A 13979-nucleotide genomic window follows, 5' to 3' on the forward strand; every position below is an offset into this window, starting at 1 on the left:
AATTTTCAATAGTCATGTCAAATATAATGTCTTTGACAAAATATTCAAATAATAAAAAGAAAAATAAATTAACAAACAGAATGCCATCCTAGTTTTAAATCAAATTGGGACACTTACACTGAGCAATCGATGCACAAAATACAAAAAAAGTGTAATTTTGTCAATACAGACTCCCTTTAAAAGTTTGCAGACACCTGACCATCACATCCAGATGTGCTTGTTGAACATTTCATTCCAGATTTAATCCTTCTTTTGCTGTTATAATAATCTCCACTCTTCTGCGAAGTCTTTCCACTAGATTTTGGAGCGTGGCAGTGGGGATCTGTGCTCATTCAACCACAAGAGCATAAGTGAGGTCAAGCACTAATGTTAGACAAGGCCTGGGGTTCAGTCGGCCTTCCAGTTCATCCCAGAGGTGTTCAGTGGGGTTGAGGTCAGGGCTCTGTGCAGGACACTCAAGTTTTTCCACACCAACTTTGGCAAACCATGACTTTATAAACCTTGCTTTGTCCAACTTTGTGGCAATAGTTTCGAGAAGGCCCACAAATATACATGTGATGATCAGGTGTCATGGCCATATAGTGTACATAAGTGGTACTCTAATATGAGGATATAACAGACACCTGCCAGCCAATCAGAAATGATTATTTGCCACGGCCATGCTATGACATGATAATTCAATTCTGTTTTGTGCTTTTAAACAGCAAACATTCATTAGCTGTTTATAACTGTGATTATAAAGTTGTGCAGTTGAAGTGATATGATAATTGAATATTCATGTTTGCTCGTCTATGTTCAGTCTGCTGAGGTCACCCGCAAGCTGCTAAGAGACAGACACAACAAGAAGAACCCCACACAGCCTATTCCTGTCTTCCCAAACTGGGTGTATGACAGACCTGCACTGATCGGAGATTTTATCACTAGCTCTGCACCAATGGGAGATCCAGTCGTGGCCATGGATCTCACTTTGTACACAGGTGCACTGTCATGCAGGAACATGTTTAGATCCAGTGAAGGGAAATTGTAATGCTACAGCATACAAAGACATCCTATACAATTGTCTTTAACCTTTGTGCCAACAGTTTGGGGAAGAACCACATACAGGTGTGATGATCAGGTATACTATCCACATACTTTTGGCCATGTATTGTGTATGTGCAGTACCTATGGTATAAAATAATAGTGTGTTCGTGGCTCTGCTCCAGTCCAGCAGGTGTCAGTGTTGAACTCAAGCGTCTCTTTCCGTAGAAGAAGAGTGAAACGCGGGTGCTTGTGGGTAGGACGTCCAGGTCAGCCATATTGTCTTCTCCAGCCGCTTGAAGGAGAGAGAGAGGGAGAATGAAGGGGATCCGGGGAATAAGCCAGCTGTCGGTGAGAATTATTTTTATTATTATTATTACAGCTTGTGAATGCGTTGTAAAAACGTGCAGGTTGTAGTGATGTGACTAACAGGGACTTCCGCTCCTGTCACAGGGTCCTTGTACACCGCATACTAGCTTCAACTGTACTAACTAGTATGATAGAATAGTGCGCTATCAAAGGCGCTGTAATGTTCTCCCATACTGTTTAGTGTGTTAGTATGCGCCTTTAGACCTAGCCGTTGATGTTAGCACATGACAGGTTATCTTGGCCTTGCTAACGTGACCCATACAGTTAGTTTAACACTTGGGACACATTATCTAATGCAGGTAGTCTCTCAGCTGTATTTCTGGACAGTTCATCGCTCTCACAACAGTTTTGTCAGTAATAAAGTCTGTTATGTCCTTTACCTTGACTGCTAACTGCAGCTAATCAGCTATGGTAGCAGCTTCAGACTCTTTTCCCACCTGTAAGGACCTTTTTTGCGTATTAGATTTGTAAGTTTTGTCTAAGGTGTAATTTGGTGCCATTTTGTTTTTAGAAAAATGAATAGCTGAAACCTAGGAAAAAGTACAGCATGTCACCAAGTGCTCTCTTATCAAGTCATTACTGGATTCTCATATGATTAAAGTGCCCCTGAAAACAAAATTGGTGCTTCAAGACTTTTTGTACTTGTCCTTTAGTGTTGTGGACACCAATAAAATAATACATCTGGAAAAAAAATTGTTTTGGAAATATTCATCACGTTTGTGATTATTCAACCTGTACTAGTCTTGTGATCGTCCAATTAAATGCACTCTAGAAGGTGTATGTCCCGCCCATGGGGGCGGGGCCTGCTCTAGAGGAGCAGCTCGTTAGCAGTAAACAAGATTCATTAGTGTTTTGTTTTGTTGTTGTTTTTTGGCTGTGTGTCTTCCTACACATTCCCTTTCACAACGTCCTTTGGTTGAGAAAAAATGTTTGGAATTTATTTCCCAGGTATTACCAACTTGGGGCTGTTCAATGTCAGAATGGCTTGCTACCTCAGACTCATCAAGAAGCCAGTTCTGTCTTAATATGCTGTTTGGGCCCTCTCCATCAGTGGGAGTGAATAATGTAAATCAGTTAGCATAATATTTTAAATTAATTCTAAGCCTACCACTCAGACCTGTCCTGATGAAGGTCAGCCTCGGCTCAAACAAGTGTGATGTAACTCCAAGAACACATGGCATCCCCTCATCTAGGATATCATCATTGTTAAAGTCGACAGTCATGTGTCTTCATATTTAGCTACTTCCCTAAGCTACTATCGAGTTTGTTTAGATTCAGCAGGGATGTGGTGTATCTTGAATAATATTCGCTGTGTAAATCAGTCAAGCACTTCAGCACACCATCACTCAGATTTCCTGTTTCAAAAGAAAATGCATCAACGTACAGAATCTAATCAAGCCATTTCATGGGGACTTTAATTAATTGGATATTTTAACATAACAAATTGGCAGAATTGTTCCATCCCTAGACTCTCTTCCTGAGTTAAAGAGGTTGTGCTTTAAAGTTTAGAGCCATTGGCATCATGTTTCTAGTTCCCATTCCACACTGTGAGTCTGGATACAGGATCTTCTTAGAGCTATAGTTCTGAAGATAAGGTGTTTGGTTGTGGATGTGGATTGCTCTCATGCCAATCCTGCCATCTTATAAGGATCTTATAATCTTTTTTCCCCCTCTCTATGCCCTCTAGGTTTATTTTTATCTCACTTATTTATTTCTTATTATTTCAGAACCTTGTTGCTTTATCCTTGTACTTTTTGGTAATGAGGTTTTTATGTGTTGTTGATAATAAAGACTGTTTTGCCTCCAGTCACTCAGCTAGCTCTGTAATTGTGCTGATGCCATCATGGTGATCTGTACATCAGGATCTGAGTCCTTCTAGGGGAGAATGAACAATTGCAGTGTCTGTTGTTATGTTAGAATTTTTTTGTAATGTTACGAATCTAACTTTTTTTCCCCTCATTTTATTTTATTGTCTTGTACTTGCGTTTTGACACAATATACTATGTTTATACAATATACATGTTGTCATTTTACCAGGCAGACATTGCTAGATATCAGCTGTATAATGTCACTTCTTTCTTTCTGATTTGCAGAGGAGGCTGTATGCAGCGCAGGCTGCCTGTAAGGTTGAGGTTTCTGAGGCGCTCAAGTTCGTGCCACAGGAGGTGCAGGTCAGTAAATGTTCACACTCTGTCTGTATAGAGAAAGCTCATATGGCCACCTGAAGCCATGTGCCCTTGTCAAGCGTCTGCGGCGTCTCCTTCACACTAACGAGGGTGTACTTGCTTAGACTGATGACACATTAAAGGAAAAACCTCATTAAATGAGTGGAGAAACATATCAGGTGTGGGTGCATCCAGAATAGCAGGAGCAGGAAGTTGCATATTCAGTGACCATGATGCTTGTGAGTTAGTGCGATGTGTGAAAACAAACATGACTGTTCTTCAGATGACACTGTCCACGTAGGACGTGATCAGACTTCATACGGTGCATAAACCCCTCTTTACAAAGTTGAATGCACGTCTGAGAGTTGAATAGTGCCAAAGCCATCAGCACTGGCCTACACATTTGTGCAAAAAGTGATGTGTTCAGATCAGTCATCCTTCACCATATTCTCAACAAGTGGGCGAATACATGTGTGGCTTACCCCAAGAGAACAGTACAGGCCTGAATGCTTGACTCCTACAGTGAGGCAGTCTCGTGACTCTGTAATGCTGTGGAGACATCTTGCTCCCTTGGAGGGAAGAGTCACTGCAAATCAATACAGTTATTCTGACTCATGTGATGAAACATTTCTATCCTGATGGGAATGGTCTCTTCCACGATGACAATGTCCTCACCCACATGACACCACAAGGGCTCACTGAATAGTATGATGAGAATGAAAATGGTGTAAATTATTTGGTATGGCCTTCACAGCCCCAGGTCTCAACCCAACTGGACTGACGTGTGTAGACGTGTAGACGTGACAGCGTGCTACACCATCATCATCAAAACTGCAATTTCTGGAATCTATTTTTGGTTTTCCTTCTTCCACCACATTTCCAGAGACTTGATGAATCTCTGCCAAGGTGCAGTTAAATTTTCTGGTGGCTCTGGTGGCCCAGCACTTTAATAAGACACTTTATATTGTATTTGCCTTTAATTCGTCACCCAGCTATATATTTGCTAGTTGGGCAAGAAAGGTAACTTTTTATTATACTGCTTGTAACTGCCATATGTGAAGAATGTCTAAGTGATTTTAAGGATTCAGCAAAATAATTATATCTGAAGATCGCTAAATCCCTAATTGTTAGAGAGTTAGACTTGCAACCCGAAGGTCGTGAGTGAGTCTCAGGTCCAGCAGGGATTGTAGGTGGGGGGAGTGAATGACCAGCGCTCTCTTCCACCCTCAATACCACGACTGAGGTGAGACCCTTGAGCAAGGCACCGAACCCCCAACTGCTCCCTGAGCGCCGCAGCAAAAAAAGGCTGCCCACTGCTCCGGGTGTGTGTTCACTACTGTGTGTGTGTGTGTTCACTACTGTGTGTGTGCACTTGGATGGGTTAAATGCAGAGCACAAATTCCGAGTATAGGTGACCATACTTGGCCACATGTCACTTCACTTCTCATAATTTTTGTTATGGTTGCATGCAGTTTGGTATAGGGTAATTTTTCATGATTCACAATTGCACAGTATTTCAGTATTAAGTGCTATTATAATAAAAGCTTTATTGTGCACATCATTTTGAGTGCCAGATGAAAGAGCAGAACCTCTCAACAAAGCCTAGCTTTTTCTTTTAAACCCAATCTGTGTTCTTTTGTATTTTGTTGTCTATTCTGTTTTTTTTTTTTTTTTTTTAAATGCTTTACCTCTTCAGCCAAAAAAGTTCCATCAGTCTTGAATCCATTTTCCTTTCTTTCACTCTCTCATTCCTAGTTATTTACACTCTCATGCCCTCTCACTCTCCTTTTCTCCTTCCAGTCACCATGTAGTCAGACTTCTTTCATGCCTAATGTTTGAGTGTGATAATGTTTAACATCGGATCTGGCATGTAAAATATGAGTAAAAATTTCCACCAATTCTGACACGACACTCCAGAACCAGCATTGACTATGAATTACTATTACAGGTTTATCAGGGTGACTCACAGCAGCTCTGGAATATCATATTATAAAGGAGTTTTTACTTCCCTGACTCAATCATTTTTAGTAAAACTACATGGCTTTAAATACATCAGTGGACTGTTAGTTGTAATTTTGGAAATATTGCATCCAATCTAACAGCACTGGTTCTAGACAGATCACTGGACATATGCTGGCTCTACCTGAGCTTTATCTCACATGTAAACATTTTACAGCAGCATCTTAGGATGAATTCTCAATTTTTCTCATGCAGTTCAGAATTAGCATTATGCTACTTACATTAAAATGAAATGATTTTTAAATGACCTTCTAGCTTTTTGTTTAAGGTTCGATAGAAAAAACTAAATCTAAATGTTTTATATAATGGTGTCAAAAAGGCTTTAAAAAAATCCCAGTGTTTCCTTCTGAATGTGTATTAAAGTACTTAAGTACTAAGCCGTTTATACCAGTGGAGTCATTCTGAACCAGCTCACGCTAACAGATTCATTTTCACTCTCTGTAGGTGACCAAATTGCCCAGCGGTCTGGTGATTGCTTCCCTGGAGAACTATTCCCCAGCCTCTCGTATCGGTGTTCTTGTGAAGGCTGGCAGCCGCTATGAACCCCACGACAGCCTGGGTGTCACACACGTGCTCCGACTGGCGAGTGGCCTGGTAGGTTGTGATTATGGCAGTTAATGAATAAATACGCTTTGCACACTTTAGTATGCTATTTATTTAGTGTATTTACATGTACTTGTTCACATTTTAGACTACCAAAGGAGCCTCAGCATTCAGGATCTGCCGTGGCATAGAGGCTGTTGGAGGAAGTCTGGGGTGAGTGTCCTGTTTCTTCTGATTGTGTGTTGTTAATATGTTTTGCCTACTTTCTAATGTGTGTTGCATATTTTTATACAGAGTGTCTACAACCCGGGAGACCATGGTCTACACCGTGGACTGTTTGAGAGATCACATGTAAGCAAATGATGTAATGATGTAGTGAAATGTTTTTCCTTAGTGCCTCATCCCACAGTGCAACAGTGATACATAAAAAAAAAAAAGCTGAATATAATAAAAGCAGAATATAATGAATAAAATAGAATATCATCCAGTAGACAAATACAGACATTATCTGTAAAAATATGTATAGCAGCTTTTCCAGGTCCGGCATGCATAATTCTATAAGACGATGGGTGCTCCCTGAGCTGCACCATTTGTCGTTGATCATAACACACACTCCACCACCCCGGATTTTCCCAGAGTCCTTCGTCCTGTCCATGCGGTGAAGGGAGAACCCAACCAGCTGTACAGCATGGTCTGGAATGGTTGGTGTGAGGCAAAGAGCATTGCGGTCCCTGAAGTCTCTCTGGAACTGTATCCAGGCTCTAAGGTCATCCAGTTTGTTGTCAATGGACTGGACATTACGCCAATGCCCAGCATATTGTTAGCTAGAGTATGCCCTGGCTCGTACCCGGTTCCTCATGCTGGCTCTTTTTCCTCGTCGTTGCGGCCGCTGCTGCTGTCTCAGGAGAGTAAGTCCATTGTTGACCTGTCTCAGAGTGATCTCCAGAGGCCAGTCTAGGTCGGGATGAAAATGGGAATTAGAGTGGTGAATAAAGTCTATTCCAATGTTGATTAAAATTTGTCGGTCGTATGTTATGTGTCCGTGGGTTAGCTCAATAATAGTGCGAAAAACAAGATAAAAAGCAAGGCAAAATACACAAAAGTTGCAGTGTGGGTTGTGAGCACTAACGTAGGCAGCCTTCCTTAGCAGCCCCAAGCTAGAGCCGAGTAGACAGCAGTCCAGGGTTCCGTTAATTTTAACCACTCAGAGGTAGAATATTCAGCGTTAAAACCTGGGCTCGTCCTGGATTTGAACCCGGGACCTCGCACCCTAAGCGAGAATCATACCCCTAGACCAACGAGCCAAATGTGCTGTGTTTTGATACAAGTGTTTAATTTTTGTGTTGAGGTGTATATGTTATAGCTTGTGTATGTGTGTTTCTGATTGTAGTGACACAGTCATGGAGTATCTGATCAATGTGACCACTGCACCAGAGTTTCGGCCATGGGAGCTGTCTGACCTCACTCCCAGGGTGAAAGTGGACAACGCCATCGCCAGCCAGAACCCACAGATTGGTATGTTCCCAATAGCATAGTTCATACTTTCTTTTTTCTCCATAGTAAAGCCAGAAATTTAGTCAAATTGGCAAAAGATTTTTTTGAAAGTGAGGAAGAATCCAAGCCCAAAGCTGTTAAAGGAGCTGACAGTGACTGGACAAGACTGAGCTTCTTCAAACTAACCAGAAACAAACTAAACACAAGGTATGGAGTAAGTGCTAGTACTCAAAGGCCATACACAGTAGTTACAGGCAATCAATCAAACTACAGATGATGGAATATTTCAGAGAAGACTGACTAATAATAATAATAATAATAATAATAATGATAGTAATATGGATGGTCCGATCTGAAACAAGCCTGAATAAGGATTTGACATACCTTTTTTTTTTTTTTAATTATTATTATTATTATTTTTTTTAAATCCACTTCACCAGTGTAATTTTATGCCATGAATGCGTGTTTTGTTGACTTACAGATTACGCAGATCTCACACATGAATACAGGATATACTTTTTCTTAAAGCGTCCTGCTACTGATATCATCATTTACCATTTTTGCATGATACAAAAGTGGAGTTAGTGTGTACATCAGAACAGTGATGCAGTAATATGTGTAACCAAGATTAAATTAGCAGAGCAAAACATAAAACCATCATTTTAAAAAAGCAAAAACCTGATCTCCTAGACACTGAGGTGACATTGCTGACACCCAAAAAAAAATAAGAAATATAAGAAATGTACGCTTACCTCTGATCTATTATAGTACAGTAACTGAAATTATACATGAAATTACAGATAGCCTGGAATTCTGATTGTAAATAATTACACCTGATTTGTGTATTCAGAGTTTCTCTTAATTGTCCTGTATGTATTAGATGTTCTATCTTATGGCACATAGAAATCAGCTGTATACTTGATCAGTGGTTGAGTCCTGGCTCAGTAATTAAGGCATTTTGCTACTAATTGAAATGTTGCGAGTTCAAATCCCAGCAATGTCAAGTTGTTGGTTCCTTGAGCTAGGCTACTAACCCTGAACTGCTCAGTAGTATTCTATCTTAACTGTAAGTTGCTTTGGATAATGTTGATGTCGTTCTGTTCCTCCAAGGTCTCCTTGAGAGTCTGCATGCTGCTGCTTACAAGAACGCCCTTTCCAACTCTCTGTACTGCCCAGAGTACATGGTGGGCAAAATCACCACAGACCAGGTGAGACCCAAACTCATAACTGTTGTGGATGTACTGTAATTTTTTTTGTACTCTGTAATTTACTGTAACCGTTTCCCTCCACAGCTGCATGCCTTCGTTCAAAACAATTTTACAAGCGCAAGAATGGCGCTCGTTGGACTCGGTATGTTCTTATCTTATGTATTTTCTTTACTGATTCTATTTACTCAAATACATTTTAGCAAGTCTAAAAGTGTGAAGTGTTTTTAATCAGGATGATCATTTGCCAAGCATTGAACTCCCATTGATCATGCATCTAAAACACTGATGTGTGTTGTATAGGTGTGGACCACGCCGTTCTCAAACAAGTAGGAGAGCAGTTCCTTAACATCCGTAGTGGAGCAGGCACTGTCGGGTCAAAAGCCCTGTACCGTGGAGGTAGTGCCTGAAATACAAGCATTTCCTTTCTGAACTAATACATACTTTAACCTTTGTGTCATGTTTAGGTCAAATGGACCCATCTGAAATTTTTATTTCAAGTGTAAAAATGTTTCTTTCAACATGACATTTTATGTCCTTGGCTCATTTTCTCTATTGAACATATAAAAGGACAAATATATTTTTGCCACATTTGCTATACACTCATATTACACAGGTTATGTTCAGGTCGTTTTGACCCAAGAATAAAATGAATTCACTCTGTTATGTTACCTTCACTTCTTATTTGCACTTATAGCATGCCCCAGGCATGGGGTGAAAATAGGTTTGCATGTCTACTGTTTTCCAAAAGCACAGACGTATTCAAGGTCGATCGTTTCAAATATTATTTTGTCTCAGCTGCCCAAAGTCAATATGACCTATGAACAGTACAGTAGTGAACAAAGCACAAGAATTAACAAATTCTTAAAAATTGAACCATTTAGTAGCTTCAGCTTTAAAATTGTGTTAGTCACTAGTATTTTAAAGCTCTTGTTCTTTTTTTTTTTTTTCTTTTTTGCATTTACAGCCAAGGGAAAAAGTTTTATTATACCTGTAGCCAAAGTGGGGTCTGTGAAGCATATCCTCTCATTCCTTTATTTTGCTGCAGTAGTAGAAACTGTAATCTACTGTTATTAAAGCTTTTATAGTTTTATTACTGAGTTCTTAGAGTTATTAGCATCTTTGACTGGTCACTTGAACTGATGAATGGATTTAATCCAAACCTTAATAACTGAAAACATGTCGGCCTTGAAATAATGTCAACTTGGTCCTAATGTGTTTTCTCTGTGAAACGTTCAGGAATAGAAAGCTCTGTGTCTCCAGTAAGTAGCCAGAACTTTATAGTACACATTTAAATAGTAAGCCTAATATTTGAATAATTGGATTATGTTCATGAAATAAATTTATGCTGAATTGATTGTACAATTATAGGGGTCTTATCTGCAAAAAATTTGAGGACCCCCCTGCTCTAGAGATCTTAATCTTTATTCTCTGTTATACACTGAAGCAATATAAATAAATATAATAAATATTTATATTGCTTTATAAATATAAAGTGATTTGTTTGTGTTTTTGTTTGTAAGGACTCATTAATGTAATAAGCCCCATTGTGTTTGCGCAGGTGAGCTGCGGGCTCAGACAGGAGGCAGCCTGGTGCACTCGGCTGTAGTGAGCGAGAGTGCAGTGGCCAGCTCTGCCGAGGCCGTAGCTTTCAGTGTGCTGCAGCATGTTCTGGGAGCTGGACCGCATGTCAAGCGAGGCTCCAACACCACCAGCAAACTGAGCCAGGCCATCTCCAAGGCTACAGCTCAGCCCTTTGACGTAAGTGAAGTCACACACCAGAATGAACAACCTTCATGGGTTCTGTCAGTACGAGTGGATTTCCAGTGTGATCACTTCAGATTAGTAGCTTAAGCAATAGTTTAGACTGGGAGCATTTGAAGGAGTGAGTTTGTGGATCAGGTGATCCACAGTTATTTGTTGAAAAAGTTAGATAATAAATTGAGCTTTCAAATGATTATATTCAGTGTCATGCATTTTTAAGAAAAGATTTACACGGGTTGGTGTTGATTGAGCATGTTAAGTGGGTGCTCTAATGGCTTTGGAAATCAGTGCCACTTGTGAGAAACATGCACAAGACATGCAGGCAAACAACACTATCAAGAGTATGCCTGGATCTTTTTTTTTTACTTCTGGTTATTTACTTGTTTCTAAGCTTTAGATCATATACTGTAGGTAGCTCTAATTTTACAGATTCCTGGTGCCAGTGACTATGTTTACATGCACATCGATATTCCGATATTAATCGGAATTTGGCAATATTCTAATTAGTATTGTCATGTAAGCCCCGCAATCTGATGATGATATTCTGATTCCCACCCCTGGAATGTCTGTTTTAATCAGAAATTTGTTGCATGTAAACACCATATTCAGACAATCCACTGAAAGGAGATATATGCGCATACTCAGTCCGCAAGGAATTACGGGTGCTAACAGATGCTTTGCTTAACAGATGCTTACCTGACTTTTTCCATTTCGATGCGGTGTTGCCAGGCATTTTTGATGGTGAGAAGTGTTAGGGTCCTAATTAAATTAGTATGAAAAAGTAGTAATAAAACTAATCCCTCAACATACTCTATAATCAACGGCAGCATCTTGAATCTCCCAGGAAATGACAGCAGGACAGGAAAAACGCATGTGTAGATGAGCATACTTGCAGCAACCGTGTATACAGGAATATTCCGATGCCTGTATGCATATAAACCTTGTATTCGGAATATGGCTGCAAACAGAGTATAGACAAACACGATTTGATGTGCATGTAAACGTAGTCATTGTCTCAAACTGTATTGATAGTGGTAGGTGATGTGCTCTTTTGACATTCTTTGTAGTGCACTTGTATATGATTGGGGTTGCAGGGTTATTTTTGTGCAATGCTTCTGCTATGGTGAGTTTTCCTTGCATGCCAGCTGTGGTTGTTGCAGTGTATTTGAGTGCAGTTGTTTTCACGGAGGCAGTCTTAGGCTGGCATTAGTTCTTGATCTATCTCATAACAGAATTGTTGTGGGTGGCTTTAAGTGATATTTCACTGAATGCAGCTGATACACTGACATGGGTAAAATCAATCCAGCTGGCTCATGGCTAGAAATATGTTTTCTACAGTGTGCACAGTCCAATTGTGCCGTTAACTAGCTTAAGGAAGTGTTTCCTTTTTCAGGATGAAGGAAACTAGGTAGTAATACAATAATCAATTCTGTGCAGTTGTTTCCATGCTTACCTCTCCTCTGAACATGCACCCATACTTCCTCTCCATTAAAACATTGTGACAAGTAGGCGCTCCTATCTCACAGCTATTGCAACCATGAAGTTAAAAGCTTTTCATGCCAGGGGATCTGGAAACATCCCTATATACTTTAATCCTCCTCTTCTGATTATTGGAATTGTCTGGGATCGCTTTATATTTCTGATCTCTGTCCCCATTCTGTCCCCATTCTGTCCCCATTCTGTCCCCATTCGCCATTCTGAAGGCTCCTTCAGCCATCATTTACATGTTTTCATTAGAACTTCTCACACTGCTGACATTTTTAAATCTCATGTTAAGATGCGCTATTTTTGTGGTCTCTGTGTCTCCATGTGGTCAGCTTGTTTATACTTGTATACATGTTTGTCCATAATGTTTTTTCACAATTACACTTATACAGTGTCCTATCTTTTGTTGTCTTTTGTTTGTGTATTTTAATTTCTTTTTACTGAAGTCCATTTTTGTTGATTTAATTAGACATTTTGCATAGAATACGTATAAATTAATATATCTATAATTTCAAGGATACATGAAATTTTTCTTTTTCCTCACAATTTTAATTGACTGACACAGACATCAGTGTTGATATTTTATCACAATATGGTCAATATTGTTCCTCGACAGGCCTCTGCGTTCAATGCCAGTTACTCTGACTCTGGGCTGTTCGGTGTGTACACTATCTCCCAGGCTGATTCAGCTAGAGATGTGAGTCAGTTTTACATTCCCATTAACTGAGTATCCAATGTCGACTGCCTAATTATAAAATACCTTCTGATGGAGCCTGACTAAAGCTTACTCGCTTGTTATAACAGCGTCTTGGACACATGCCCAGTTGTCTCTTACCTTTACTTCTGTGTTTGTTTTGTCAGGTGATCAAGGCTGCTGTTGGCCAAGTCGGTGCTATTGCACAAGGAAACCTGGCTGCAGAGGATCTCAGCAGAGCCAAGTGAGTGTCTAAGAAATATCTGCTTAGATACTTGTCTTGATGGCCTGTGGATTATGATTTCACATCCTTGAAATGTGTGTCTTTTGTGTCTAGGACTCAGTTGAAGGCTGAGTACCTCATGTCCATTGAGACCTCAGAAGGCCTGTTGGAAACTATTGGGACGCAGGCATTGACCGAGGGTGCTTACCATACTCCAGAGGAAATAACCCAAAAGATCGATGCTGTGTCTTCAAGTGATGTTGTCAATGTAAGCCACAGCTCAGAACAGAATTTGAAGTTATTGTAATGCACCAGTCATTTCATTTCAGTTACTTAGCTTGTTTTTATTTTACTTAACCTTCTGTATTGCTTAAAAAAAAAAAAAAAAGATATTAATGAATGTTTTTGTTTGTCTTTAGGCGGCAAAAAAGTTCATGTCTGGGAAGAAGTCGATGGCTTCTAGCGGACATCTGGTTAACACACCTTTTGTGGATGAAATCTGAATGTCCTTAAGTGCTCCACTAATTATTTTGTCACCTCTGCCTAACTCTTTATTAAAAATACCACAGACAAGACTGCAGTTCCAACACATACTGTCACACACAAAGTGAGCTCCAGTTGGTGTTGAAATATCTTGTGAGGAAACAAACAAAAAAAAAAAGACGAGACTTCATGCTTGTCCATTTGAAATGTATAGCACATGTAAACTAATGAATAAAGTGTATTAGGAAAAAATGTGAAGTGTGTCATGTGATATTTATCAGCAAATGTATGAGGTCGGGCGGCACTGTGAATGTGAATGTGTCTGCATGGTGCTATGCGAGGATACCTGTTCCCAGCATAGGCTCTGGATCCACCTCTGTCCTGCCCAGGATAAAAGCGGCTACTGAATATGAATGAATGAATTGATTAAATAATTAAAAATGTTTCTGAGGCAATGCTTTAGGACTTAAAGTTCAAAAGAGTGCAAGATAGTGCTGTAGTGCTTCCACTAAACT

General features: G+C 39.9%; 1 protein-coding gene across 1 annotated transcript; it reads left to right on the forward strand.

The window, feature by feature from the left end:
• Nucleotides 1–1218: 1218 nt before the first annotated feature.
• On the forward strand, nt 1219–13758 carry LOC113527605 (cytochrome b-c1 complex subunit 2, mitochondrial). The gene is made up of 14 exons (XM_026915582.3): nt 1219–1371; nt 3483–3560; nt 6018–6167; nt 6265–6329; nt 6411–6467; nt 7507–7631; nt 8721–8818; nt 8903–8960; nt 9119–9214; nt 10377–10576; nt 12681–12761; nt 12926–13002; nt 13096–13249; nt 13401–13758. The coding sequence occupies exons 1-14, from the start codon at nt 1339–1341 to the stop codon at nt 13482–13484; spliced, it is 1356 nt and encodes a 451-aa protein (XP_026771383.3). The 5' UTR covers nt 1219–1338; the 3' UTR covers nt 13485–13758.
• The last annotated feature ends 221 nt before the right edge of the window (nt 13759–13979 follow it).

The sequence above is a fragment of the Pangasianodon hypophthalmus genome, chromosome 12 (genome assembly GCF_027358585.1).
Source record: "Pangasianodon hypophthalmus isolate fPanHyp1 chromosome 12, fPanHyp1.pri, whole genome shotgun sequence".
Taxonomy (NCBI): Eukaryota; Metazoa; Chordata; class Actinopteri; order Siluriformes; family Pangasiidae; genus Pangasianodon; species Pangasianodon hypophthalmus.